The sequence below is a fragment of the Corvus kubaryi genome, unplaced genomic scaffold (assembly GCF_017639235.1).
Source record: "Corvus kubaryi isolate FWS band 111438036 unplaced genomic scaffold, C.kubaryi_AGA036_p1.0 37395, whole genome shotgun sequence".
Lineage (NCBI taxonomy): Eukaryota > Metazoa > Chordata > Aves > Passeriformes > Corvidae > Corvus > Corvus kubaryi.
The window spans coordinates 3,783,723-3,810,525 of NW_024581134.1; the positions used below are offsets into that span (position 1 = coordinate 3,783,723).

General features: G+C 55.9%; 5 protein-coding genes across 9 annotated transcripts in view; 2 read left to right on the forward strand and 3 right to left on the reverse strand.

Moving 5' to 3' along the window:
• Window positions 1-9,791, forward strand: part of DRP2 (dystrophin related protein 2) — a 29,347-nt gene extending 19,556 nt beyond the window's left edge. For 4 of the 5 annotated variants that reach the window (XM_042040023.1, XM_042040022.1, XM_042040024.1 and 1 more), the window contains 13 exons: window positions 1,423-1,624; window positions 1,833-1,918; window positions 2,617-2,774; window positions 2,909-3,075; window positions 3,397-3,508; window positions 3,891-4,027; window positions 4,282-4,347; window positions 5,062-5,127; window positions 5,418-5,561; window positions 6,192-6,429; window positions 6,576-6,696; window positions 6,835-6,921; window positions 7,699-9,791. In XM_042040023.1, coding sequence (XP_041895957.1) covers window positions 1,423-1,624; window positions 1,833-1,918; window positions 2,617-2,774; window positions 2,909-3,075; window positions 3,397-3,508; window positions 3,891-4,027; window positions 4,282-4,347; window positions 5,062-5,127; window positions 5,418-5,561; window positions 6,192-6,429; window positions 6,576-6,696; window positions 6,835-6,921; window positions 7,699-7,718 — 1,604 coding nt within the window. In that variant the 3' untranslated portion in view covers window positions 7,719-9,791. Of the gene's footprint in view, window positions 1-1,422; window positions 1,625-1,832; window positions 1,919-2,616; window positions 2,775-2,908; window positions 3,076-3,396; window positions 3,509-3,890; window positions 4,028-4,281; window positions 4,348-5,061; window positions 5,128-5,417; window positions 5,562-6,191; window positions 6,430-6,575; window positions 6,697-6,834; window positions 6,968-7,061 lie in introns of all 5 variants that reach the window. The other variant, XM_042040025.1, reaches the window with a different exon arrangement.
• A 24-nt stretch (window positions 9,792-9,815) lies between these two features.
• Window positions 9,816-14,555, reverse strand: LOC121670090 (aryl-hydrocarbon-interacting protein-like 1). The gene is made up of 7 exons (XM_042039857.1): window positions 14,217-14,555; window positions 13,414-13,593; window positions 13,027-13,215; window positions 12,772-12,948; window positions 12,505-12,646; window positions 11,522-12,089; window positions 9,816-9,924 (listed from the first exon to the last, which is right to left on the reverse strand). The coding sequence occupies exons 1-7, from the start codon at window positions 14,310-14,312 to the stop codon at window positions 9,816-9,818; spliced, it is 1,461 nt and encodes a 486-aa protein (XP_041895791.1). The 5' UTR covers window positions 14,313-14,555.
• Window positions 14,556-14,793: 238 nt separating this feature from the next.
• TAF7L (TATA-box binding protein associated factor 7 like) lies at window positions 14,794-20,482 on the reverse strand. Its single transcript, XM_042039974.1, has 11 exons — window positions 20,281-20,482; window positions 19,231-19,309; window positions 18,934-19,067; window positions 18,473-18,599; window positions 18,216-18,274; window positions 17,141-17,213; window positions 16,625-16,741; window positions 16,335-16,523; window positions 16,121-16,233; window positions 15,786-15,845; window positions 14,794-15,215 (listed from the first exon to the last, which is right to left on the reverse strand). Exons 1-11 carry the CDS (start codon window positions 20,344-20,346, stop codon window positions 15,171-15,173), a joined length of 1,062 nt encoding a protein of 353 aa, XP_041895908.1. The 5' UTR covers window positions 20,347-20,482; the 3' UTR covers window positions 14,794-15,170.
• Window positions 20,483-20,527: 45 nt separating this feature from the next.
• Window positions 20,528-24,519, forward strand: LOC121670148 (magnesium transporter NIPA2-like). The gene is made up of 5 exons (XM_042039975.1): window positions 20,528-20,717; window positions 20,823-20,879; window positions 21,933-22,023; window positions 22,167-22,327; window positions 23,255-24,519. Exons 1-5 carry the CDS (start codon window positions 20,594-20,596, stop codon window positions 23,851-23,853), a joined length of 1,032 nt encoding a protein of 343 aa, XP_041895909.1. The 5' UTR covers window positions 20,528-20,593; the 3' UTR covers window positions 23,854-24,519.
• An 875-nt stretch (window positions 24,520-25,394) lies between these two features.
• Window positions 25,395-26,796, reverse strand: TIMM8A (translocase of inner mitochondrial membrane 8A). Its single transcript, XM_042039976.1, has 2 exons — window positions 26,595-26,796; window positions 25,395-26,202 (listed from the first exon to the last, which is right to left on the reverse strand). Exons 1-2 carry the CDS (start codon window positions 26,715-26,717, stop codon window positions 26,041-26,043), a joined length of 285 nt encoding a protein of 94 aa, XP_041895910.1. The 5' UTR covers window positions 26,718-26,796; the 3' UTR covers window positions 25,395-26,040.
• Window positions 26,797-26,803: the final 7 nt, after the last annotated feature.

Sequence of the window (26,803 nt, forward strand, 5' to 3'; positions counted from 1 at the left end):
TGCTCCTTGGAAACTGCTGAGGAGCTTCTGGTGGAACTGGCAAGCAAGCAGATGGGAATCTGATAGATGCAGCATCCTTGGCTGCTCAGAGCTTTTGACAAAACCTCTCACCTAAGGCTCTGTCAAAAAATCCTGCAGCAGCAGCCTGAGGGAAATCCCCTTCCTGAATTAATTGTTCGTGAAGGGGAGGAGGTACAGCCAGGCAGCAGTGGGGTCCCAGGCAGTCCTGTGGAAGGGCTGGAGGAAGGCAATGAGCCAGGGTACGAGGAGGTTGGGTTCTCAAGGGAGTCGAGCCCTGGCTGTGGAGTATTTTCACGACACTGGTGATGAGGCTGTCCTGTACCCAGGGGCATTCAGGGATGAGGTAATGCAAACGGAAGAAAGCATCAGCTGGCTTTTGGCCACCCTGTAAAAGTGTCCCTGCAGCAGCAGCAAGGTGGAGAGGAAACAAGGGTGAAGAGTAAAGGAGAGCCCTCCCGTGTGCTGCTTGTGCATCTTTGGTTGTGCATCTCTTGCATCTCACATGCTGTGCTGTCGCCTTCTTTCCAGCCCAGAAATGACTTGAATAAGTGCTCTTTATTCAAGATATACTTGAGAAAAGGGCAAGGAGGTTGCCAAGGCAGCTTTCCCATAATGAGAAGTTTGGTGGAGTGGCTGTGTAGGAAAGAGGCAGTGAGGGATAGATCAGAGCCATATGCAGTCGTGGGCAGTGTGGACACGAGGGTGGGCAGGAGCGATACTCCCTGGCACGGGAGCTGGGGCTTCCCAGTGCAAGTGTAGCAGCTTTGACAGGAGAAGGGAGGATTTTTCCACAGAGTGAAGTTACAGTGTGGAGAAGGCACACAGTCCCCTGGTGAACATAAATGGTCTCAAAGATGGAAGGATTTTCAGGAAAGCAATAATTGCTGGTTGCTAACACAGTAGCACATACAACCTGCAGCCATAGAAATCTGAAAGCTCACGGTGTCCTAGCCCTGTTTTGGATTTGTGCCTCAACTCCCTCACTCTGTCAGAGCTGGAGACAGGACTGATCCATCTCTGGGCAGCTGCTTGTGGGGTCTGTGTGGGTCTGTGCCCCCACACCTGCCCCACAGGGACCTGGCATGTGCAGAGAGGCCAGCATTGGGCTCTGCACAGAGCTTTCCATGGATAGCATTTTCACGGCTGTGGCTGGACATAGCAATGAGGAAAGAAGGTCACAGAGAATGGTGGCTCAAGGTGGAGATGTGGTATTTTGGGAGAGGTTTACAGGTGGGAGAAGAATTCTAGGAGCTGTGCCCATCCTGCCAGCATCTTTCCCAACACAGTGTGGGACTAACACTGCCCCAGGTTAGGACAGGGCTGCATCTCTCTCCTCTTGGCTCTCACCTCTGTAATTTCCTCCCTTTCCCTCTGATCCTTCTACCCCTGCTTCCTGTGCAGTGGACATGGTCACCTTGGGCACAGCTTTGGAAATCTTCAATGAGCACGACCTGCAGCCCAGCGACCGGGCGATGGACGTGGTGGAGGTCATCCACTGCCTGACCGCCCTCTACGAGCGGCTGGAGGAGGAGCGGGGCATCCTGGTGAACGTGCCCCTCTGCGTGGACATGAGCCTCAACTGGCTGCTGAACGTCTTTGACAGGTACCTCTCCCTCAGTGTCCCCCGAGCTGTGGGGCTGCCATGCTTGGGAGGAAACCTCCATGCTGCTCTTCCAGCTGGCACTGCTGCAGAAAGGTTCTGGCTGCTAGTGAGGGGGGGCTGCCTGGTGTGTGCTTGCCTTGATGACCCCCCTGCCAAAAAAAACCCACTCTGGAACATTTGCCAACCTGTGCAATGTCTCGTCCTGCAGCGGCCGCAGCGGGAAGATGAGGGCTCTCTCCTTCAAGACGGGCATTGCGTGTCTGTGCGGGACAGAGGTCAAGGAGAAGTTTCAGTGTGAGTCCCTTGTCTTCCTCCCCCACAACCTGGTGAGAATTAACTTGGGGAAAACAGGAGTGGTTTTGTTTCCTGGCTTACACCTTCTTTGCCCAGGAGGAGCAAAGAAAGCTTTCCTGCAGTGACTAAGATGCTTGCATCATCACCTCTCCCTCCTTCTCCAGGCCTACACCACCACCGAAATTAGGAGGTGTTTTTGTAGACTGACTGGTGCTGCAGTGATCTTGCTTGCATGGCACTGTAAGGAACAGTGCAGAGAAGGCACACAGGAAAGTTATCCAGTGCTTTCCAGAAGGAAAATACCAGGGAGCACATGGGTGTGGGGAAGTAGGTTTCAGGCACATTGCTTTCCTCACTGCATTTTAACCATGGAATGCTGTGGAGGGGAATATTGTGTAGCATAAGGAGCACCAAGGGGTTAAATAAAGGGATTGAGCTGATTCATAGAGGACAGGCTAGCTGTGGCTGTTAAATAAATGATGTATGTAGCCCCTGTCTGAAGAAGACTCTAAACTGGTTATTAGGACCTGGAAGGATACTGGTGAAGGTTATTTAATCATAGCTCAGTTTTTTCCTCTTATTTGAGCTCCCTGCTGGAGGCAGTCAGGGGGTCCCTGGTGTGACCCACACACTGCTCCCCCGTGCCTGCCTCCTGTTGGGGTGCTGGGGTGTCAGCTGCGCGTCTGCCCTGCCCGCAGATCTCTTCAGCCAAGTGGCGAACGCCGGGGGACTGTGTGACCAGCGGCACCTCGGCGTCCTGCTCCACGAGGCCATCCAGGTCCCGCGCCAGCTGGGGGAGGTGGCAGCGTTCGGGGGCAGCAACGTGGAGCCCAGCATCCGAAGCTGCTTCCGCTTCGTGAGTGTGGGGCCACGGCCCTCGCCCTGTCTGCAGCAGCCATGCTGGGGACAGGCTCCTGAGGTGGCAGGGGACCTGCACCCCACCACGGCCGGGTCCCAGCTCTGAGCAGCCCCTTCCTCTCCCCTCCCCAGAGTAATGGGAAGTCTGCCATTGAGGCGTCCCAGTTCCTGGAGTGGGCCAACCTGGAGCCACAGTCCATGGTGTGGCTGGCGGTGCTGCACCGGGTGACCATGGCCGAGCAGGTGAAGCACCAGACCAAGTGCTCCGTCTGCCGGCAGTGCCCCATCAAAGGGTTCAGGTAAGGGTTGTGATATGGGACCCTGGCCCCAAGGGGAGCGCGTGGTGTCCTGCAGGAAGAGCTGAGTTTGCTCTGTGCTCCTGGGGGAGCCTGGAGCTCTGCAGCCAGCAGTGTTTCAGGCAGGGCAGAGCAGGTGCCAGCTAAGGGGAAGGAGCAGGCTGCTTTTCTGGGGACTTCAGCCATCAGCACTGTTGCTCTAACATCAGGGGTGTTAAAGCAACACAGGCCACCTCTGTCCCCTCCCACTGACCTCTTCTTGGGCTTTAAATACGTGTTTTTGATGACTTCCAGTGCATCTCTATGGCCTCTTGACCTCTCCAGGTATCGGAGCCTGAAGCAGTTCAATGTGGATATCTGCCAGACCTGCTTCCTCACCGGGCGAGCCAGCAAGGGCAACAAGCTGCACTACCCCATCATGGAGTACTACACCCCGGTATGGAGCTGGGCTGGGCTGGGACGGCCTGGCTCAGAGCAGGTCCCGTCGATGGCAGCAGCCTTGTGATATTTAGGCTGGTGCAGCCCCACAAGCGAAGCCCTTGTGTAGTTTCGTACCCTCTGCATGCTGGAGGCTGCCTGTGTCCCTGCTCTTCTGGGGCTCATGGTGAGCAGGATGCATGGTCCCCAATGCCCAGCTTGCCCTGTGCCAGGCCCCATGACTGACAGAGCTGCTGTGTGCCCTCCTTGCTTCCTCAGTTTTATCTTCTTCTTCCCCCATGGAGCTCATGCCCAGCCTGAGGAGTCTTTCCTGTGGGTACTGAGCTGTGGTCCCCCACTTTCCATTAAGCAGCACTTTTGTCATATTTGGGTCTCTGCAGACCACATCCAGTGAGAACATGAGAGACTTTGCCACGACACTGAAGAACAAGTTTCGGTCCAAGCAGTACTTCAGCAAGCACCCACAGAGGGGTTACCTGCCCGTCCAGTCTGTGCTCGAGGCTGACTTCTCTGAGACGTGAGTTGGCTGTGCCTTGGGTTTTGTCTTTGGGCCCAGAATGAGACATGAATTCTGTGGATGGAAGGAGCACCTCAGCTCATACAGGGCTCCTGGGGGAGGGCTGGAGGAGCACTTGCTCGGAGGGTGATATGACACCTTGTTCTCGAAGGAACAGAGATTTCAGCCTCCCTCTCCAGCCTGTCCCTGGCTCTTCTCAGCCCGGTGAGATGAGCCTCTCCCAAGCCCTGCTGACTAGTGTGCATCTCTTGCAGCCCAGCCTCCTCCCCGATGTTGCCACACGCCGACACACACTCCCGGATCGAGCACTTTGCCAGCAGGTACCACCACTGGGCTCTGCTGTCCTGCCTGGGCACAGAGCATGACCCTGATGGGTATGGGGGGGCAGCTTTTGGGGCAGATGTATGGTCACAGACCCCTCCACCCTTCCCAGCACGCTGCAGGGCTAGGCAAACCTGCCTGGGACATGGCTGATGCTGTGTAAATTGGCAGCAAAGACCATGCCTTTGACAGCAGATGTCTCGGGGATGCAGCAGCCTCCGTGTACTGTCCTGCTCTCCCCAGTAGGAGCTGCTGGATATGATTCTCACCAGGCACATCCCTCGGTGTCTTGTTCTGCTCTGTCTGTGTCCTCACCAGAACTGTTTGCCAGCTTCCCACTGCTGCTGCCTTGTGGTTTGTGGTGTCTCTGCCCTCACCGTGTGGACCCAAGGAGTACAGGGAGCCTGTACTTGTAGCTCAGGCCCCTAGGCTGGAGCTGGAATTCTTACACCTCTTTCCTTTGCTTGTGAGAGAGGAGGCTGAGCCAACTGCACAGCAGCAGCTCTTTATTCCAGAGACTTACACCCAGCAGGGTATTTTGGTTTTTTAAAAGGCAAAACTCTCCAGAGCCTGTGCAGAGGGGCAGATTGGTGCAGGCCAGGTGGCAGACCCTGCCAGAGAGGAGTCTTGCAGGGGCTGCCCTAAGTAGGGTGCACTGAGCAGACATTCAGGGTGTCTCTGACTGTATTTCAACCTTCTTCTCTTCCCTCCAGGCTTGCAGAGATGGAAAGCCAGAACTGTTCCTTCTTCAGTGATAGCCTGTCCCCTGATGACAGCCTGTGAGTTCTGTCTCCTTTCCTTTCTCCTCACCTCCTGATGAGTCAGGGCTCCTGTGGCTCTATCCACGCCTAGCCAGGGTACAGAAATGCTTTCCTTCCCAGTCCCATTGAGTGAGAGGCTCTCGGGCACCCCCAGCTACCAGGGATGCTGAGCCCCTTCTGAGCTCCAGGCCTGGAGCAGCCAGAAGGAGCTCCCCTTTGAAACTGCCTCCCTCTGTGCTGTCCTTCCCCAAGGGCACACAAATCCCATGATTTCCCTAATTAAGGTGTTTCTCCACCTGCTGGAACAGGGACGAGGACCAGTACCTGCTGCGCCATTCCAGCCCTATCACCGACAGAGAGCCTGGGGGCAGCCAGCAGGTTCCAGGAAGCCTCAACATGGATGACAAGGGAGAGCTGGAGCGAGTGCTGGCTCACTTAGAGGATGAAAACAGGTAGAGACAGGGGCAACTCTGAAAGTGGGGGTTATAGCCTGAGAGGGGAGAAGGGACTGGAGAAACCTTGTGGAGCTCAGAGTGGAGCCAGGGGATGCAGCTGGGTCTGGAGGAGGGGATTGCAGATGCTGAGAGGGAAGGTTTGGAGTGTGTCTAAGCTGACCACTAAAACTCAGTGAGGGTGTGCTCTCCAAGGAAGGGAGATAACTCTGTTCTCCCAAAATGTTTCTTCCCACATCCCCAGAACCTGTTCCCCTCCTGAATCCCAAACTAGTTGAAGTGACCCCAGGGCACTCTGTCTTTCTTGTCCCTGAGCCCCTCATGAACAGTGGTAGTGCTGCTCTGGACCACATGGGGTGAGGCTCTAGGCAGGGCAGATCAGCTCAGGAGGAGGTGATGCTTTCCCTGCCCTTGTTTTCAGCCCCTTGGGAAGTGGTTGCATATCTGTGAACTCCCTGAGCGGGGTAAAACCACAGACAGGCCACTCTGCAGTGCAGCATCCTGGCCCTTAAGCTTCACAAATGGCAAAGTTTAGTCTGAGTCATGGGCCATCCCCAGTGTGCAGCTCCCGGGTGTTTCCAGCAGTCTCTAGGAAGGATTGTGGGGATGCTGACCTGGGCTGTCCCGCAGGATCCTCCAGGGAGAGCTGAGACGTTTGAAATGGCAGCATGATGAGGCAGTGGAGTCCCCAACCTTGGCTACAGGCTCTCCCGAATCAGTGCAAGACCCACGTAACGACGAGCTCCTGGCAGAAGCACGAATCCTCCGGCAGCACAAGAGCCGCCTGGAGACACGGATGCAGATCCTGGAGGACCACAACAAGCAGCTGGAGTCACAGCTGCATAGGCTGAGGGAGCTGCTGCTGCAGGTATGCTCAGAGCAAAGATCTGGGACCTTGGGGTGGGCTTTGTCACAGCAGAGCTGGGACAATGGCACAAAGGGGATAGGTGGAACAGGGGAAGCCAAGGACAGAGGATCATGGCAACCTCCTCACAACAACTCTTCTCACTCCAGCCTCCAGCAGAGTCAGAAGGCAATGGTTCAGCAGCCTCTTCCTTGGCTTCATCTCCACATCAGTCAGAAGGCAGCCAGGCAAAGGAGAAAGAGCACAACACCCCTGACACTGAAACTGCAGGTGAGGTTTGGGCTGAGCTCCTGGCCCTTCTCCCTTGTTTCCATGCTGCCCACACCCTGCCATCCTGCAGAGATGCTGGCAGCCAGGCGGATGTCCAGAGAGCCTTTTCATACCCACCTGCCCTCTCTCCCACTGCAGATGAGGTGGAAGCCAAAACCCAGGAAGTCAGCATGTGCCTGGAAGACATAATGGAGAAGCTGCGGAGCGCCTTCCCCAACTCTCGAGGTACTTGAGTGAAATCCTCCTCTCCCGCTTCTTACTGCTCCCTCAGGTGAGGTTTTCCCCACAGAGCCCTGCCCCGATCCCAGCTTCCCTGCCACAGCTGATGACCTGTAGTGCTTCAGCCAAGAGCTTTGCTGCTGCAGTGCTGCTGGGATGGGTGCGTGGCCTGGGAACGGAGGAGGAGGAGGAGGCTTCACAGCTGCAAGGAGAGGTGATCCGAGCTGCCAAGAGCACAGACCAAACAGATCCCTGTGATGAGCTGCAAGGCAGCCTCCTGCCCTGCTCAGGACCTGCACCCTGTGGGGCTCCCACTATGAGGATGGACAGACCTGCCAGCACCCACCTGCAGCGACAGCTTTGAGCCACCTCCTGGCTTCATCCCTGTCCAGACCCCTCTGCAGGAGAGGTCGAGGCCCCAGCTGCCCGGTGAGATGGAAGCAATGGTGCAAACCCTCCTGGCTGCTCGTGGACGGCTCTTCCCAGCAGGGATGGAGACTGGGGGATGTGTGTGTGGATGGCACTCCACTCACTCAGTGGGTTTTGCTGTTGGTCATTCTCCTCTTTCCCTCTGTGCTCCAGTCCAGGAGCAGCACTTGGTCTCTTGCCCAGGCTGCCAGAGGGAGACATTGCTTGGTGCCAGCACTAACATGAGGTCTGCCCATGCAGACTCTTGCCCACTTTCTGCCATCCCTGAGCAGGATCCTCCTGGCTCTGCAGCAGCCCCCTTCTAACCAGGTGGCTCTGGATCCTATTTTCCTGACCTGTTTATTTCTCTTTCAGGTATGACCTCCCTTATCTAACACCTCCTGTGAGCCAGAGGCTTTTCCTAACCAGCTACCTGGCTGCTTTCCTCCCCCTCTCTCCCTGCCATGCTCCCTGTGCTGCAGCAGACCTCACACAGACTCCCTCCGAGCTGGTGGTGCAGGATGCTTGCCAGCTCCAGAAGATCTCAGGGGAACATGGGTCACGCAGGAGTTGGGACTGTGGGCTCCCCAGGAGGCTGGTTTGGTCACTCAGCCACAGTGTCCCAGCCTGGGTGGGATGGTTCAGAAGAAAGAACTGAAGCCATGAAAACTGCCTGTCTCCCCTGGCAGCCACAGGCTGCTGCCTTTGCTTGCAGCCCTCAGGGGATGCTGAGTGCAGCATCCCACTCTTCATTTGTGCCCAGGAGCCTCCAGGTTTATGGGCACCAAAACACTCCTGGAGCCACACAATTTTTAAAATAACTCTTTATAACAGTAAGCAGCTGCCAGCCTTACGGTTTGAGCTCTGCCACCCAAGGCTCTGCAGCCAGCCAGGCACATACCACCAGGAGAGAGTCTGTGAGGTTTATGGAGTAGGGATTGAGTCCATGTTAGAGCTTCAGCCCAGCTAGTAGCCTTATATTGAGAGGGTCTTTATAACAGAGCCTTATTGTTGTTTAATTTGCATATATTTCTATATATTATATATATATACTGTACTTAAATACTCTCATGGGCTCACTCTATTAAACTCTAATACCTTAAGTGTAGCTGCCCTTCACTTTAAGACCAGCCCAACTCCTGCTCGCAGGGGAACCAGCACCTTCCCTGTTGCTGGTGTTGCCTTGCAGGGCGGCTGTGAGGGAGCTCAGTGAGGGCTGGACCCACAGCAGGTACTTCGTGGTTTCCTGGGGATCCGTGCCTTTGCCATGGCGCAGAGAGCCTGTCCTGCACTGACCCAGCTCCATCCCTGGGCAGGGAGGGGTTTCTCCAGCCATACTCCAGCCCCGCGGCCACCTTGGTCAGATGCAAGTGCATGGCAGTGTGGGTGGGCAGCAGGACAGGCAGGGCATCTCCTTGCTACCCCCAGGGAGCAGCTGCCCTGCTGCTGTCCCCAGCTTTGGGTTGAGCTGGGGGCCTGGAGGCCCTTGTTGAAAGCGGGTCAGTCCCACGGGGCAGTGCAGGGAGGCTGTTCGGCCTCCGGCAGGGCAGCTTGGGGGTGGTGGCCCCTGGTCCCCAGGGGTCCCTCAGGCTGGCTGTCTTGTGCTGTGTTATGTCGAGAAAGAGGCAGAGTCAGGTGCTGCAGGGTAACCCAGAGCAGGGGCTGAGATGGCCCTGGTGCTCTGGGGCCAGAGGCTGTGGAAAGATGAGAGGCTTGAGCCCTCGGGGCAGGGCAGGGCTGCACACTGGGGTGAAATACCCGACCTAAGCAGGGCTTGCAAGGATAGAGCCAGGGTTGTTGTTGCTGGCTGGGACAGGATTCGGGGCTGAGCTGTCTGGGGAAGTTGTGGCCAGGGCTGGGTGTCAGGCCCAGGGCTGTGGGCTTGGCTTTGGGGTGTTGGCAGAGGTGAGGAGCAGTGCCCACACCAAGAACAAGGCGGTGTGAGCCTTACAGCCAGGGGTATTCAGTGTGTAGGGCTCCAGTGTCTACTGGCAGCAGCGTGGGTGGCTGTCCTTGCTCTCCGCTGTCCCAGCCAGGTGAGTGGCAGGAGGGCAGTGTGGTGGCATTAGGGTGGCTTTGGGCATGCTGTGTCAGGCTGTGGGTCAGAGGGCCCACAGGCCAGCCTGTGAGACCCAGCTGGACCCCTCTGTTATCCCAGGGGCAAGATGGGAACAGCGTGGGGAGCAGCAGAGTGAGGTTTGGCCTGAGAGTGTGGTCAGGAGTATCCAGCCTGGGGGGGAGCTGGAGGAAGAAAAAGGGCAGGATGAGGAGCTGCTGGCCCCAGAGCCAGGTGTGGGGAGCAGAGGGGGCCAGGTTGGGTGCTTGGGCTGTGTTTGGGAGCTAGGATGTGTCAGGGAGGGGAGCAGGCTGGTTAATGCTCTGGTAACCATGTACTGTGGTGCTGCTGTCCTCACTGCTTTGTGGCATCTCTGATCTGGAAAGAGAATAAATTTGTATTTATACTGAGACCTGGATCAGTGCTCTGGCCTCTTCTATCCGTGCATCTCGGCTGAGTCAGCTCCTGTTGCTGTGCCATCCCGGCACTGCTCCTGCAGGGCTGCTGGGACACAGCCTGCACTGTCACCCTGGCTGTCCACACCACTTGAGGCAGAACAGAAGCTGTGAGCAGAGCCCCAGGATCCCCAGACACACGTGTGTCCCCCAACCACCATCTTCATCCTCTTCCAGCAAGGTCTGCCCAGGCCATGTGGCAGCCTGAGGAGTGGGACAAGGGCTGTGTGGGGACAATCTCTCTTTGTCACCCAGGAGCTTTTGCTGTAGGAAACCCTTCAGTCCCAGGCAGGATGTAGATGGCAGTGGGATGCTGGGCAGGCAAGGCAGTCCTCTCCCTCCTTTCTCTCTGGAGTTCCATTAAGTTTTCAGTGCCCAGAGGTGCCTGGGTGCCTCAGTCCCAAGTGCTGTCCATGTTCACTGTGGCACAATGAGGGATTCAGATGAAGAATAGTTCAGGGTAAGGCCAGGGGCTCTCGGGTCCTCTCCACTGCCCAGACTTGGCTGATGGTGAAGCCTGCCCAGGACAGACACTTTTTGGGCTGGACCTGCTCTCACCCCTCCCTGGAAGGGCTGGCACTGCTGGGAAAAGGCCTGTCACAGTGCCACTGCAGGGAAGTCTGGGGACACTCATGCAGGAGAGATTCAGGAGCTTAAGGGGGGTGGCATGCAGCCTCCTTAATCACCCCTCTCAAGAGCAGCACCAGCTGCCCCATCCTTGTGCCACGGGCTCCAGGGCAAGGTGGGAGGTGTGGAATGTCATCGGGGAAGCTGGTCACGTTCAGGAACAAATCCAGCCCACGGTGCCAGGGAAGAGCTTTTATTTCTCAGCCAGCAAATCTCGGTGGCGCCCAGCTGAAAGGCGCTGGAGCCGGGGAGTCGGGGCAGGGGTGCGGCGGGCGCTGCTGCACAGTGGGGCTGGTGGGCCCGGCGGTGGCAGGGTGAGGACAGCATTGTTACCGTGTCACTGCCCGGCCAGTCCCCAGCCCCGGGGCTCCTTCTCAGGGTACAGGAGCCCTGCTGGCTGTGCTGTGCCTTTTTGTCAGTGGCCTGGCAGTTGTTTCCCCAAGCAGGGGTGACTGACCCTGCTCAGGGCTGGTCATGGCCCTGCTCTTTGCTGCGTTGCTCCAGGGGTGCAGCACCCCCTTCTCTGGCTGCTATGGGGCAGGAGGGTATTTCTGCCCCTCCACCCAGCTCCTCATCTTCCCCAGAGGTGAAGCTCTCTGGTGGGATGTTGCCTTCCCCAGAATTTTCTTGTCCACTGCCTGCTCCTTGCTCCCTGCAGCTCACCTCTTCCAGAGCCTCCCCAGATGTTTTATCCTCCAGCCCTGGGGGCCCCTCAGCTGAACCCAGCCCCTCGCTGGGAGCCCCCAGCTCTGGGGTTCTCTTTGGCTGAGCCTGGGCCTCATTCCCTGTGCCAGCTCCCTCTGCTCCACTGGCTCCTTGCTCCAAGCCCTGCACTAGCCCTGCTGCCTTTGTCTCCCCTGTTGTCCCACATTGCCCTGCTTCAGGCTTTCCCAGTTTTGCTGGGAGACTCTCTTTGTCCTTCTCCACTTTCCCTTTCGCTACTGCCTCGTCCTTTTCCTCGTCCTTTTCCTCGTCTTTTTCCACTTCTTCACCCTCTTTTAATTTCTCATCTTCTTCCTCTGCCCCCCTCTCCACCTTTTCCTCTTTGCTCTCCTCTTTTTCTTCCTTTTCTTCCTCCTCTTCTTCCTCTTCCCTCTCTTGCTCTTCCTCACCTTCCTCCTCTGTTCCCAGGCTCTCTGACTTTGCCCCACAGGTGCCCAGGTTTACTTCTTCCCCCACTGCTGTCCGATCCCTCCCTTCCACCTCTTCTCCCACAGGCTCTCCCCGGGCTTCTCCTCCTGGTGCTTCACCCCCAGCCCTGGGGGTCCCTTGTTCTGCTTCCAGAGCCCCTGGTTGTCCTGTTACTTCAGTCTCAGCATCCTGCTCCCCCTGCCCAGGGCTGTCCTGGACCCCAGCCTCACCCTGAGGTGCCCCATCACCCACCTCCCTGCTCTCCTGCCCCTCACGGGCCTTCAGACCCTGGGACGACTGGAAGAGGCCCTGGTAGCGCTTCCGATCCTCCACGTGCTTCTTCCTCATCCTCTCCCCCAGCTGTTTCAGCTCCTTCTTCACTGCAGCCGCCATGGAGGGGTCGAGGTGAGCCACGCGCTGGAAGTCCTCCCGTGCCTCCCGCTCGTTCCAGACAGCAGCGTGGGCCTTCGCCCGCTTGAAATAGGCCTTGGCGTTGTCTGCCAGGGGAGAAGAGCCCCCAGCGGGGGTCCTGCAGCTCAGGGCCACTAGCCACAGGAGCTGGAGATCCTGGGGACCAGGGGACATGAAGCGCACGGGGCAGTGGGGTGTGGGGTGGACACACTTGTAAGGAGGGCAGGGAGACCTGGGCTATGCACTGCCACTGCGGGCAGGAGGGCACAGGGAGGGCAGGGATCATCGTGGAAAGGGGCAGTATGGTGTGGTGGGCTGGGGAAACCAAGGACATGAGCAGTGTCATGGGCAGGGTGAACTGGGATGTGGGGATCCAGGTGACATAGGTACTATCACAGGCACAGGGACACGGGATGAGCATTGTCACGGATGGGGGATTCAGAGGATGGAGTCCCTGGGAGCCTTGGGGACAGCAGGGGTTGGGATGCAGGGCACAGGTACCGTTGTGCTTCTGGAGAAGCTCCGTGGTGTGCTCCAGCACCTCGTAGTACTCGCCGAGCTCCATCTGGCACTGGCAGTAGTTGAGCACCAGCGGCGTGACCAGGCTCTCCAGCTTCAGCCAGCCATCCTCCCACGGCTTCTCCTGCCCCGCGAGCAACACAGGGCCCTTCATGGCTGTGTCCACCCCATCCCAGGCACCCAAGGCACACAGGGAAGCGCTTTGAGAGGTGACCCAGGCAGGGCTGGGGAGGTGTTGGTCCTGCTCACCTTGGCCTGGAGGTTCCTGAGGCAGATGACAGCCTCCTGGTACTTGGCCGCCGCCTGTGCGAACTCCCTGCGCAGGACGAGGCGGTTGCCCTCGCTGTGCAGCACAGGCACTGCTGCCAGCTTCTCCTCCTTGCTCATGGCCCAGGTGTCCCGTTTGTACGCCGAGGGGTCCTCCACCTGCACGGGCAGGAGGAGCTCTGAGTGGCCTGTCCCAGCTCTTCCCGCTCTGGCAGCCATTCCCGCCATCCCCCTTACCCGGAACAGCTCCATGATGAAGATGAGAGGCTGTGGTGTCCGCTGCAGCTCGTCCAGGTCATCGTAGCCCGTGCTGTGGTAGTCAAACATGTTGCCCATGCCACAGCGGTGCTTCTGGCCTTCCAGGGGGTCCCGTCCCTCCGCGATCCTCCGCATGCCCCTGGAGACCAGGGCATACATGCCTGTGTGCTGCAAGGAGAGGGAGCACCCCGCTCAGCCCTGGGGGGCCATCTGCACCCCCTTGTCTGGGGCAGCCCCCCTGGTGCTGAGGCCAAGTGACATCCCATGTTTGCACCAGACAAGGTCAGAGCATCTCTGGGAAGCATGGTGCTGTGCCCTCACTCTGCAGGAAGGGGGGGAGTGGGCATCTATGGGCCCCTCACTCACAATGATGTCACACCAGAACTCTGCCACCTCCCCAATCCTCATGGAGCTGAGCAGCGTCTCCCAGATCTCCAGCTTGAACATCTTGCCCACGATGATCTCCATGGGCATGCCAGCTTCCCGGCTGTCATCGATCACTGTCCGCTCAAAGTCATCCTTCAGCGTCTGGAAGTGGAAGGTGAACTGCCCCAGAGAGAGCCCAGTGGTCAGAGTCCCCTCAGTAGCTACGATGACCTCAGCTGTGGGGTCAAGCCTGCTCCCAGCACTGTGCTGGTCTGACTGGCAGCTCTCCCCCCACAGCAGGAGGTTGTGCCTCTTGCCCACTTAAGACAGCCAGCAGCTGGTTGAATCTCTTAACATCCATCTATGCTATGTCTTGCTTCTCCCTGTGGCTTCCCCTTTATAAGCCAGAGGGTGCTCTCGGAGTGTGCACCAGGACCTGGTGGAACCCAGAGTGCTCAAAGGCTGGGGAATCTCCCAGGAGCAACCCTTTGGCACATCCCACTCCTCCTTGGCACATGGCAGGAAAGACAGATTTCAGCAACCCACTGGGGCTGCTGAGCTCTAACGGCGCCGTGGGGAGGAGATGTCACAGGCCCCGTGCAAGGTGAGGCCGTGGGCACTGCCAGCTGTCACTGTGAGAAGTGTGGCCGCCTGTGCCCAAACCAGCCCCTCCTGCACACGTGTTGTGAGGGCTCTCACTGTTCCCCAGACCTGGAGCTGGGCTTGTGCACCATGATGGGCAGGGATGCCAGACCCACTCCCTCTCCCAGGGCTCTGGAGGAACAACCACCCAGACAATTTACCTTGCTCCCATCCTGCAACTTTGGCAGCTCCCCTTGGCCTCCGTGCAGAATCTTCTTTTTGACCCCTTCCACATTCAGCAGGTAGGTTTCCTCCATGGCTGCTCACAGATCACACACACCCCAGCACGCTCTGGCCCTGCTAGAGCTCCACGTCTTCCTTAGGTGTCTCTTCACTATCTGGACATACACATCATCTTCCAAGGCCTCTGCTGACCTTTTCCTTTCTGTGCTGGGGCAGAGCCTCCTTCCTCTGCCCTTGGGTTGTGAGAGGGGTGTCCCCACTAGGACACACTCACTGAAGCCCCTGGTGTCCTCTGTTGCTTTCTGTAACCGCCCTTCTAATCCTCTTCCCACCCTGTCAGGTTAATCTGGGATTTGCCTGCATAGTCTCTGAGGAATTACAGGAACTCCCTGATCAGGAGGGCCTCGTTCCTCCCACTGAGTGACAGCACTTTTAACCCAGCTCCACCAAGAGCACTTTGGGGAAGGAGCCCAGCAGTGCCCCACCAAAGACGCCCAGGCATGGCTCCCTGCCAGGGGCTGGGTGGTTGGGAGACCACAAAGGAACAGATCAGGGTTGAAAAGGAAACTTTATTGAGTTTGGTTTGCAGATATAAGCATTCTTCAAACACAAGAACAAACTCCTACCAGGCCACAGCCCATCAAGCCCCAGGCTCAGTAAGATGCAGAAACCAGCACCGTGCTGTCCTGGGGAGGCCAGTGCTGACTATTTACAGTAAATCTGTTGTTTTGGCTGCTCTCGTAGCCATAGTCCAATTCTTCAGCTCCACCAGCCAAACCCAGCACAGTGGATATGAAATCAGCTCTGGACATGGACCCTCTACCACTGCTCAGCAGCACATCTGGCAGCAGAAGTGTGTGATAAAGCAAAGGCTTCAGCATGGCAGGCCACCACCACTTCCAGCTCTGCTCACAAAGACCCAGGCCCACTCCTCACTTCTCCATGAGGGACTCCAGCTGCTCCTGCAGGGATGCCATCTGGGAAGAGGGAGTGATATGTTACAGTAAGGCACATCTGGGACTCTGGGCAGCCCCAGGACCTTTGTGCTCCTGCACATCTTCTACCCACACCAGTGGCTGCTCTGTCTGTGCATTGCCTGGAGCTGTGCTTGGGCTCCTCTGGGACAGAACTGGCACTGCCCACAGAGATCTGAGAGTAAGAACCTCCTGCCTTGGTACCTGGCTGGAACAGAGCTGCCCAGGCAGGAAATCTGCCACAACCCTACAGCCACTGCCCTCCTGGTACATGAGTGCTGACAGGTTCGTGTGTCATGCTTTACCCCAGGCAGCAATCTTGGCAGCTCTGGACCGCTGACTGGACATGTTTTGGCTCCTCCAGAAGGAAGGCTGCAGTCAATCCTACTCCTTGTATCTCCTTCTGCCTTGGGAAGCTCCATGCAACTACAGATGAGGTACAACCCCACCTGACCTGTACCACTGGAGCTCACAGCAGCTGCTGTGGCAGAAGATTCGGGGAACTCTGTCAGGCCATGCCTAGAACAGTGTCGTTCCCCACCACCTCCCACTCCACTGTGGGAGTTTCCTCACCTGCTGTTTCTCACGCTCTTCCTGCTGCTTGAACTCATCCAGCACGGCCTGGAGACGGGTCTGCAGAGACAAACACGGAGACCACAATTACCAGTGTGTTCTCAACAGAATGGGTGCTGCTACATGTCAAACGGTGCTTTGACAACCAGCCCCTCATCTCCTCCAGTTTCACAGATTGCTTTGCCTCCATGGGGAGATGCTGCAGTGTGCATAGCCACACCACAGCTATTTTTAACCCAGCAGGCAAAGCCTCCTGGCTTCTCCAAATCAGCCTGCTGGATCTAATGGCGAGCCAGTGTTAAGCAGGTTTGGAGAGACCCTGGGAGAGCTCTCACCTTGAGGGCAAGGTTCTCCACTTTCATGATGAGATCTTCTTGGCGCTTCCTCCTGTCTTGAGTTTCCTGGAGTTTACTTTTCAGGTTGTCAATCTGTTTCCGGATGCCCATGGCTGGAAGGGAGAGTGAGCTCAGAGCCAGAGCAGCAGTAGAGCTGGGAAGCACAGCCTGCCTGGCATCCCAACAATTCTGCCATGCTCTGCTGGTCACTCACCGATCTGGTTGGACCCCTCATTCTCCTGCTGCTGCCCATCAGACTCATTCAGCTTGTCCTGCAGTTGTCTCTCCAAGTCTTCCTCAGTGTCCATGATGTTCAGGTCTTCATCATCGTGATGATCCCTCTCATCTTCATCCTCGCTGCTGCTGCTGATATCATTAAATATCTCCCGCAGTTCATCATGTTCTATGTGGGGGCAAAAGAGATAAAACACAGCTGATGACCTGCCAGCGCCCTTTGCTTGACAGGAACCACATCTAGAAATAAAACAGCCTTTCCCACTGCACCTGAGGAGCCATGGCCTTGCTTATGCCCTGACATCCCTGGGGAGGAGATGTCCAGGCTGGTGAGTGAACCATGGTTGTCCACTTCTTTTGTTTCGTCTTCAGCAATGACTTCCCAGCCTGACAGCAAGAACAGGTGAGTCAAGGGAAAAAGAGGAACATGGAAGATGCAGTGTGATGGAAGAGGCTAAAAGTGGCAGATCACTGCCACTCCAACCAGTCTGGCCTTGTACCTATAGATACCCAGGATGAAACATCCCAGATCTCTTTTTTGACGACTTCTCCTCTACTATTTCAGTTCCTGCTCAGTACAACAGTACAGCCCATAAGAAAGGCAACCTTGATGAAACAATAAGCTTTGAACAAGGCAAAGATGAAGCTCCAAAACTTCAGTGCCTCTTGTGAGTTTATCTCCCAGTGTCCCACACCCACACAAAGCTCAACTTGTTCTTTCCAGAACCCCCAGGTCACACACACGTCCTGTCCTACTCTTGAGCTTTTTTCCCACTAAAAGGATACGGACACTGACAGCTTCAGCATCCGTGCTCAGGAGACGCTTCACCTCTTTTTCCACATCAGGAGACTCGATATACTGGGCCAGAGAGGGGAAAGAGAACAGAGACACTGTTAAACACCTTGTGCATGCTGCTGGTGCTGGCCAACTCCAAGCCTCCACCTCTGGATAGAGCACTGTTTCAAGGCTTTCTGATCTTCTGCTTTCTGCTCAGCATTTGCTCATATTTAACTGTGAAGTAATTTATGCACCCCCCAAAAAAAACCCCATCTTTTTTGTACCTTGGTAGGTTGAGTGCTCTCACTTTTCTGCTTATACTACTTATTTCGTAAGACTTTCTGTGTGTATGCAGAAAGTCCTTGAGGTGTTGACGGTCAACTCAGCTCAACTCCTTCCCATCCCACTCAAAAGAAGGCTTAATTTTTTCACTTTTAAATTAGTCAGGAATTTTACTGCAGTGATATCAAATCTCTCCTGTGGGCTACAAGTGTCTCAAGTAATTTGTTTCCCAAATGTCATGCAGAATCACACTCAATCCTGTTCTCAGAAACTGCAAAGGACAGAAGAACAAGTCTTCCCAGCCTCAGGGTGCTGCATCTCCCTAACACCTTGCCTGGCTTGTGCATATGCACAGAGACAATCTCTGAGCTCCATCTGTTGTCACTCCCCCAGCTGAAGTGACAGTGGTACTATTTGGGGAAGGGAAGGGGCCCTGCATAAAGAGAAGATTTAAGCTGGGAAAGCAGGAATGAGTGAAGCCTCATTTCCATGTGAGTCTTCCTTCCTTTCTCCTCTATGAGCAGGAACAGATGTGCTGTGGCAAGGCAGCCACAGGAATGAGGTCCAGCAGTACTCTGCACAGAAGATTTTCCTCTCAGGAGCATCTTGGAAAATACAGAGGAAGCACCCACAGAAGTGTTTAAATCTACTACCCTCCCCTCACCCTCATCTCAGGCAAGGAAACGTGAACAAATATTAAGAAAACACATGGCTTCTGGACCAGTCACAGTTACAGCTCTAATGTCTCTGCCTTCCTATCCCTTGGGTATTTCATCTACATCTGTAGGAGAAGCAACTCACCTTCTTCTTAGCTGTCTTCCGGAATCGCCGCTTCCGTACATTTTTCAGGGGAAGAGTGACTGTGATAGAGGGAACAGATTTCATGTGTCAGGCAGAAGGCTCAGTGAGAGAAGCACGTGTCAGAAGGGAGAAGATCCCTTCAGCAACAGAGAGAGCCCTGGAAAGGAGCAGCAGCACAGCCAGTACCTGGCAGCTGTGAGCACCCTGCTCAGATGCAGGATACTGGGGTGGAGGGGCTTGGCACAGCCTCTACTCACTGCCATGGTTCCATATGAATTTCTTCTCTCTGTCCTTGTCCTTTTTCTTGTTTGCCTTGGGGTCAGTGCTCACGGTTTGCTCTTCCAAAGGTGGGTAGAGATCACCATCCACAGTGCAAACGAGCATCTGGAATCCCCACACAAAGGAACAGTGACTGCCCACTGAATGCTGTGAGCCAAAGGGATTCAGGGGCTCAGGGTGTGGGAGACACACCCCCAGCTCAGCTGGACACAGCAGCAGTTAAGCTGTCGCAAGGACAATCACATTTCACACTTTAGGAATGAGGTGTCTAAACACCAAGTGGAATGGGGAATTTTAAACTGCTAATACTGTGAGATACAGGAATAATGTATACACCCATGTTATAATGGGTGTCCAGTTGCCAACGTGTACAAGGGTTTTCCTGGAGAGGAGAGCAACAAATTAAGCTGTTTGTGCAGGAGAGAAGGACAGCTCCTACCTGGCAAATATCTGCTGTCTTGTAGAAGGTTTTCTTGTCAATGGTTTTTAAGCTCTCGATGATGCAGGGCAGATCCACCAGCTTGGCTGCCAGTGGCACCCGGTCCACACGGACAATCCCATGGCGCCCGTCCGCTGGGGAGAGCAGGGGACAGGTCAGTGCTGTGGCTCAACAGCCACCCTGGGCAATACAGCCCTGGGCAGCAGAACTTCACAGGACAACACATACAAGTGGCACAGCTTCACCTGTGGACAGGCAGAGGTGCCTGGACCAGATGCCCTGGTCCTGCTCACTCACCGTGCAGTTCAATGGTGAGCCTGTCCTTCAGGTTGACATTCCCGGACTGGACTGCTCGCCGTACGGTGGAGGCATATTCCTGAGAAGGGAATTCTTCAGGAGTGGGTGTGCTTCCTCCAAGAATTACCAAAGCCTTCTGCCCAACCTACCCAGCTTTAAACATCTGCCATCCACATGCTGGACAGCAGCTGCAAGAGCCACAGTGAACTGCATCCTCCTCCCAACACCACCTGCGGCTCTGCTATGCCCGGTGCTCTCCATACCCCTGGCACGACACAGCTGTGACAGTGGTGCGGGGTCCCTGACAGAGACACCCGCCAGAGCTCCACAGCACTGTGGGGAGTTACAGCTCCCCTCACCAAGCCCTTGTGGTCTCAGCAGGGCACAGTCTCACAGAATCCCAGAATAACCAGGGTTGGAAGAAGAGATCATCCAGTCCAACCCCCCTGGCAAGGCAGGGTCACCCAGAGTAGGTGACACAAGAAGGTGTCCAGGTGGGTTTGGGTTGTCTCCAGAGAGGGAGATTCCATAACCTCCCTGGCCAGCTGTTTCAGCGCTCTGCCACTCTCAGTGGAAAGAAGTTCTTCCTCATATTGAGGTGGAACTTCTTGTGCTTTAGTTTATCATCCTGTCGCTGGGCGCCAAAGAGTCTCAGCTTTAAGCACCTAACAAACAGCAACAAGCGCAGTTACAGCCACAGCAACTAAAGAGCCGGTACTTGTCAAAGCTCTACCTTTACAGAAATGCCCTCCCAAATCCCCTCGTTGTCTCTGAGCCTCTTGCTCTGCGTGTCAGGAGCACTTCTCTAGGGGACGCCGTGGAAAATCCGTTCACAAGGGTGGGAATGGGCTACCCAGGCCTCAAAACACCCAGCCTGTTTCCACATCCCTTCCCAGCCCCGCAGCTTCCCCACTGCCTGGTTAACCCCTCCCGCAGCCGGTGCTGGCCGGCAGGCCGGGCTGGGCTCGGTGTAACTCGATGAGGGATGAGGGGGATGAGGGGGATGAGGGGGATGAGGGGGATGAGGGGGATGAGGGACCGAGCTCTTACCGGCGGCAGCCGCAGCACGAACTGGCTCTCGAGCTCGTGCGGAGCATCGTCCTTGCCCTTGCTCATCCCGCCTCCTCCAGCTCTGCCAGCAACACGCGCTTACCTCGCCCTCGGCAAGGCTCCTGCACGGAGACCCCAGCTCAGGACGGCTGCCAGAGCCTCCCCCAGCCCCGCTCCCGTTCCCAGTCCCGTTCCCAGCCCCGCTCCAGCCCCGCCCGCCCCGCGGAAGCCGAGCCCGGCGCGCCGCCCCTTCCGCTCCATCGCTGTTCCAGTCCCGCTCCGTCCCCGCTCCTCCGGGCCGGTGCCGGTGGCCATGGGGGCCGGGTTCGGCGCGGGGCTGGGGCTGGCCCTGGCCTCCAGCGCCTTCATCGGCGGCAGCTTCGTGCTGAAGAAGAAGGGGCTGCTCCGGCTGTGCGGCCGCGGCCGCACCAGGGCAGGTACGGCCGCTCCCGGGCGCTGCTCCTGCTGGCTTCCCCGAGGGTCGTGACGAGAGTTTTGTTCGGCTTCCTCTGAGGTTTCTCCTTTTTTTCCTCTGCACTCAGGGCAAGGAGGGCACGCGTACCTGCGAGAGTGGCTTTGGTGGGCGGGGCTGCTGTGCAGTAAGTACCGCGCTCAGGCTGTGGTAAGGCACACTGATCAGAGGATCACGGAATGGTTTGGGTTGGTGGAGACCTTAAAGGTCATCTCGTTCCAACCCCCTCCCATAGAAACACCCACTATCCCAGGTTGCTCCAAGCTCCGTCCAACCTGGGCTTGGACACTTCCAGGGATGGGGCAGCCACAGCTTCTCTGGGCAACCTGTGCCAGGGCCTCCCCACCCTCACAGGGAAGAATTTCTTCCTGGTATGTTACCTAAACCTACTCTCTTTCAGTTTTAACCCACTCCCCCTTGTCCTGTCACTACGTGCCCTTGTAAAAAGTCTCTCTCCATCTTTCTTGTAGGCTCCCTTCACATATTAGAAGGCCACAATTAAGTCACCCCAGAGCCTTGTCTTTTAAGTGTGTGTTTGTGGTTGTTTCCAGTTGGTTTCATTTTTTTTTATTACCATTACTGTTTGACTGCTTGAGTTTTATCCAAGTTTCTGATGATGTTGTTGATCCAGTTGTAACTAAACTATTCTAAAGTCTCATGCATTACTAGGTTTCCCTGCTAAGCAGGAGCTGAGGAGCTGGTTAGCTGGATTGGGTTAAGTGCTTCTGAAGTGGCCTGCCCTGAGGATGTAATGATAAAGGGACATCCAGCACCGTGGGTTTAGTGCTACAGCAATTTCAGCAGCTTTACTTTACACTTTTCAATGTTAAGAACCAACTGTACTTGATTTACCCTTTAAAAAGCTGTAAAAGGTGTTCCAGGAGAAGGACAGATGCCTTTCAGCTTTGTGGAAATTATGGAAATACTTTCCTGTGGGTGCTGCTCATTGTAGACGCACATGTGACTAAGGATCCCTGTGCATAACACTGAGCCTTCTCTTCCCAAGAGAACCTGTGTGGGGCTTCTGCTTCTTCTTGCTGGTGCTGTTCTTCCCTGGTTGCTCAACGTACCTCAGAGAAACAGGATGCCCAGGAGGAAACAGAGGCTTTCCTGACCATACTCAAACTTGTATAATGGTGAATTGCTCCTACTTTGATGCTCACAGGAGTTTCTCTTGCAGTGGGAGTTGGAGAAGCTGCAAATTTCGCTGCCTATGCCTTTGCCCCTGCAACACTGGTAACTCCACTGGGTGCTCTAAGTGTCCTTGTTAGGTAAGCAGCCTCAGAAACACCCTCACTTCACCTACCAGCCCTTAGTGATGAAAGCAGTTGCTCTGCTCTCTTCCCTCAGGTATCCATTTCTTGTCCTAATTGGTTTTGGATGATTTTTTGTTTGTTTGTTTTCTCTCTTTCAGTGCAGTTCTGTCTTCCATCTTCTTGAATGAGCAGCTGAATGTTCACGGGAAGATTGGCTGCATTCTGAGTATCCTGGGCTCCACTGTGATGGTGATCCATGCTCCACAGGAAGAAGAGGTTTCCAGCCTGGAATCAATGGCAGAGAAGCTCAAAGATCCAGGTACTAAAATAAAAGGTTTCCTGTTGACTTCAGGCTAATGACAGTGAGATACACCTTGGATAAATTGGAAAGGACCGAACTAAATGGTAATTGAGCTGTTTCTTGTTCTGCACACCCCACTGGAATCATTAACAGTTACCAAGTGGGCTGGTTTTTTTACTGTCTGTGAAGTATTGATGCAAAAAGTGAGGAGCAGGGGAATAAATGCAGCTCTCAGCAGAACAGATTGGCCTGTGGCAGTGCCAGGAATTGCAGAGGGAATTCCTTTACACAAGGGTGGCAGTGGTGTGGCTGAGAGAAGACAGAGGAGGAAATTCAGACAGATAAATGAGTGATTCAAGGAGTTATGCCCAAGATCAGGTAGTCCTGGTATTTATGTTAGAGGATGAATCAAGTTGCAAGGATATGATGTGGGAATGCAACAAATGGCAGAATAAGCTACAAGAGATGCAGGAAGGAAGCACAGGGAGCAAAGCAGAGTAACACGTAGATGTTGCTGCTCATTAGGGGGAGCGCTGGCAGGGCATTCCTGTGACGTGGCACTTTCCTTTTTATCCCATCACAGTCTGCAGAGTTCAGCCATGGCTTCCCAAGCCTTCGGCCACCCTCCTGGGCCTCCTGCTGGAGTGGTCAAAAGCCCCCCACCTCTGTTAGTGCTGTGGAGCCTGGCTGTACCCCTGCCCCTGGCTGTGCCCCTGCCCTTCCCAGCACAGGCTGTATCCCCAACAGCCTGACTTGTGATCACACTGTAAGGAGCTGCTGCTGTCTCTGCAGCTTTGCTCAGGCTTCCCAACCCTGGTCCCTTCAGATAGAGGCCAGAAAGGCTGATGGGGCAATTTCTTGCTTGTCCTCTACTTGCTGTTCATTTGCATCTGTCACTGGTGCTGCTGTGTTCTGATGGAGCTCTTGAATTTTTCTTTCCCCAAGGATTCATTGTATTTGCTGTGTGTGTCCTGGTGAGCTCCCTTCTGCTCATCTTTGTGGCTGGACCCCGTTACGGGCAGAGCAACGTCCTGGTTTATGTTTTGGTCTGCTCTGCCATTGGCTCACTGTCCGTATCCTGTGTCAAAGGCCTGGGGATTGCCCTGAAAGAATTGTTCTCTGGGAAGCCAGTCCTGAAAGAACCCCTGGGTTGGGTGCTCCTGGTGTGCCTGGTGATCTGCATCAGCATCCAGATCAACTACCTGAACAAAGCCCTGGACATTTTCAACACCTCTGTGGTCACACCCATTTACTACGTGCTGTTCACCACAGCAGTCATGATGTGCTCAGCCATCCTCTTCAAGGAGTGGCAGCACATGGTGCTGGACAACATCATCGGCTCCATCAGCGGCTTCCTCACCATCGTGTCCGGCATCTTCCTCCTGCACGCCTTCAGGGACATGCCCTTCACCCCCAACCTCCTGCCCCTCTTCCTGCAGCCAGGCAGGCCAGACAGACATCAGTCCTGTCAGCACCAGCCTCTGCTGCCCTCAGAGGACAAGGGCTCTCAGAGTGCAGAGGAGGAGGAGGAGGAGGAGAAGTGAAAGCAGGTGAGGAAGCGTCTGAACTGCTGGCTTCCTGCTCCCAGTGCAAGGCTGAACATGCTGCTGCAGGAGCAGGAGCTGTGAGTTACCCTCTGCCTGCCCCAGGCACCACCACACTGACAGGAGGCTGACAGGGCCAGCAGCCTCCTGTGGCCACAGACAGGAGCCCTGGGAACTGTGCAGTTCCTGGCATCCTGTGCTTCTTCACTGTTATTTTATGTGAAGAATTGATCTGCCCTTGTTAGGACCCAGACCTCGGCTGTGCAGAGAGGCCTGCAGCACTAACACAGTGCTAACCCTGACTCTTTGGCAGGTCACACATTTGGGGAGGCTCACACGGTTTTTTAAAACCAGAATTAACAGTTACAAAATGATCTAACGTGGTGCTAAGGTTATGCAGAGAGAAGACAGACGTCTGGCTTTAAAGGTGACATACAGAGAGTATTAATGCAAAAATTCCTCTGTCAAGTACTTGTTTTTGCTCACTGTGCTAGAATTTATTTACAGATTCACATCCAAAAACAGAATACAGCCCAAACTGTGAAACCAGTGGTGCTGCCACATGCTGCTGTGGCTCTTACAGAGGGACCAGCCTCTTCATGCAGTGTCTGCTGTGCAGGTTGATGAAGCTTCCTGTATTCTATTAAAAACTGATCTGTTCAGTTACCAAGTGGTGAGTGATACATTTATACCAAGAGCTGGGCCAGCACTGGAAGGCATGGAGGATCACAGGGGTAGGAAGAACTCTGTGAGTGCTCCAGGGAAACTCAAATTAGGACAGGAGAGGGAATCACCTACTCCAGGAATCTAGTCCTTAGCTACTGAGGTAAGTATCTGAAAGATAACTAGACAGCTGTGTCCTCACTGACATGGGTTTACATCTGCATAGCTGTTGAACACATCCTGAGTTTGTTCCCAGGAAGGCTGCTGGCTACAAGCCACCCACGTTAGGAGCTCACATGCTCTGTCCAGCAGCCCCTGCAATGGGTTGTGTGCTTTACCAGGCTCCTGTGTAGAGCTCCAGACCACTGTCAGTATCACTCCAGGCTTCCCAGAGCCCTGCAGCATATGAACACTGCTGAAATGCTGCTGCCTTCCCGGAGAGCTGATCAGTAGTTTGTTGTTTTTCCAGTTTGAAGCTCCTCTTTGTGTCCTGGGGCCAGAGGTCCAGAAGACACACCCACAGGCCTCCCGCCAGTGACCTCCACAGGTAAAGGTGCACGAGGTTATAAAGCAGCCAGTTAGTTATTCCCTGCATTTAGTCTCTCTAAAGAAGTGACTCTCGAGGACAGCAGGAGCTGTCACCCTTCTGGGGAAGAAGAGGAAAGGCCACAGCCTCTCCCAGAAACAAGTCTGATTCATGGGACCAGATCAGTTGAGCAACAATTCAGAATTCAGAAAAGGCCTTCTAGCCAAAAGACAGTTATGCCCCCTTCCTACTAATTTTGCCATAAATAGGATCACTGGGAAGAAGGGGGAGTGACAAGAAGGCCAGATTTTCCATTCTCAGCAGTGATCTACCTGAACAAAGGAGAATCTCATTAAAAATTGACCCAGTTAATATTTATTACATTTACCCAGGGAAAGCAGTTAATGGAGCAAGTCAGCATCGACAGAGTTGTGCTGCAGTGTGAAAATTGGTCACTTGGCCATATGAATGATTTACCTATGGAAGCCTGAAAGTATTTTCCAACAGTGGCACTGCCTGAGATGATCACTGTTCCAAACATGCTCTTCTTGCTCAGGGTGCCTGTCCCGGCCTGCGATGGTGCCCGAGGGCAGGTGAGGATGTGCCCAGCAGGGCTGGTTTGTGCAGCGCTATTTAAGGCGGCGACTGCGGGCTGGCCTCACCCAGAGCCGAGCTTCCCATCAGCGCTGGGAGCACCCATGGAACGAGGATCAGCACCCCTCTGCTCAGCCGAGGGGGCACATTCCAAATGCTCCCTGCATGGCACCGTGGTCCTGGCACAAAGGTGGCCGCTGGCCCGCGGGGCCGGGAGCAGCACATCACCCCGACGTGGAGCATCCGTGTGTCTGTTGTGGGCTCTCATCTGGCTGCAACTTCCCCGAGACTGGCATTTAATTAAATCCTAACCACCCCCCGAGCTGATCCTGGCTCCTTCGGGCAGCGGAGTGACCAGGAGTGGGCATGGGCGAGGGCCTGGCCTGGCGGGGGCTGGGTCCGGCTCAGTCGGACAGGCTTTCCGAGAAGGCCGACTTGGACTTCTGCGTCTGCTCCAGCCGGTTCAGGATGAACTGGCTCGTGTCGATGAAGCGCTCCACGCAGTTCACGAAGCACGTCTCAGCCCGGCTGTCCAGCTTCGGGCCCGGCTTGTCCATGCACTTCTCCTGCACACAGCGGGGTCCCGTTGGTCCCGGGGGCACCGCAGCCCGACCCCCCCCCAACCCGCACCGGGGCCGTGCCTCTGGGCATCTCCAGCCCTCGGACACGCTGGCGTCCCCCCCACCTGGGGATCCTGATCCTCTCGGGACCCTCCCTCATCCCCTCGGGCGCATCTGACCCCTCCCCACGCGTGGCTCTCCCCGCCCCGTCGTGCCCGGAGAGCCGCCCCCTCCCGCTCTGTGCTCACCGGAGCTGGGGCTGCTCCCACGGCGGCTCCATTTTGTCCCCATCAGCCTCCTCCCCCCCGGGGACAAAGGTCTGCGCGGCCTCCCAGCCCGCCTTGCCCCACCATCGCCACCGGGTCACCGGAGCCGGCGGCCCTGCCCGCCGCCCGTACCCAGCAGAGCTCGGTCATCTGGTGCACCAGCTGCTGGAAGCGCTGCTTCTGCGTCTCCACCTCGATGAAGCGCTGAAGCTGGGGGTCGGCCCCGCCCAGCCCGGCGGCGGACGGCGCGTCCATGGCGCTCCCGGTGTCCCCCCGGTCCCTCCCGGTGCCGCCGCGCCGCGACCTTCACGTGCCGCCGGTGCCGCGCCCGCCCCTTCCGC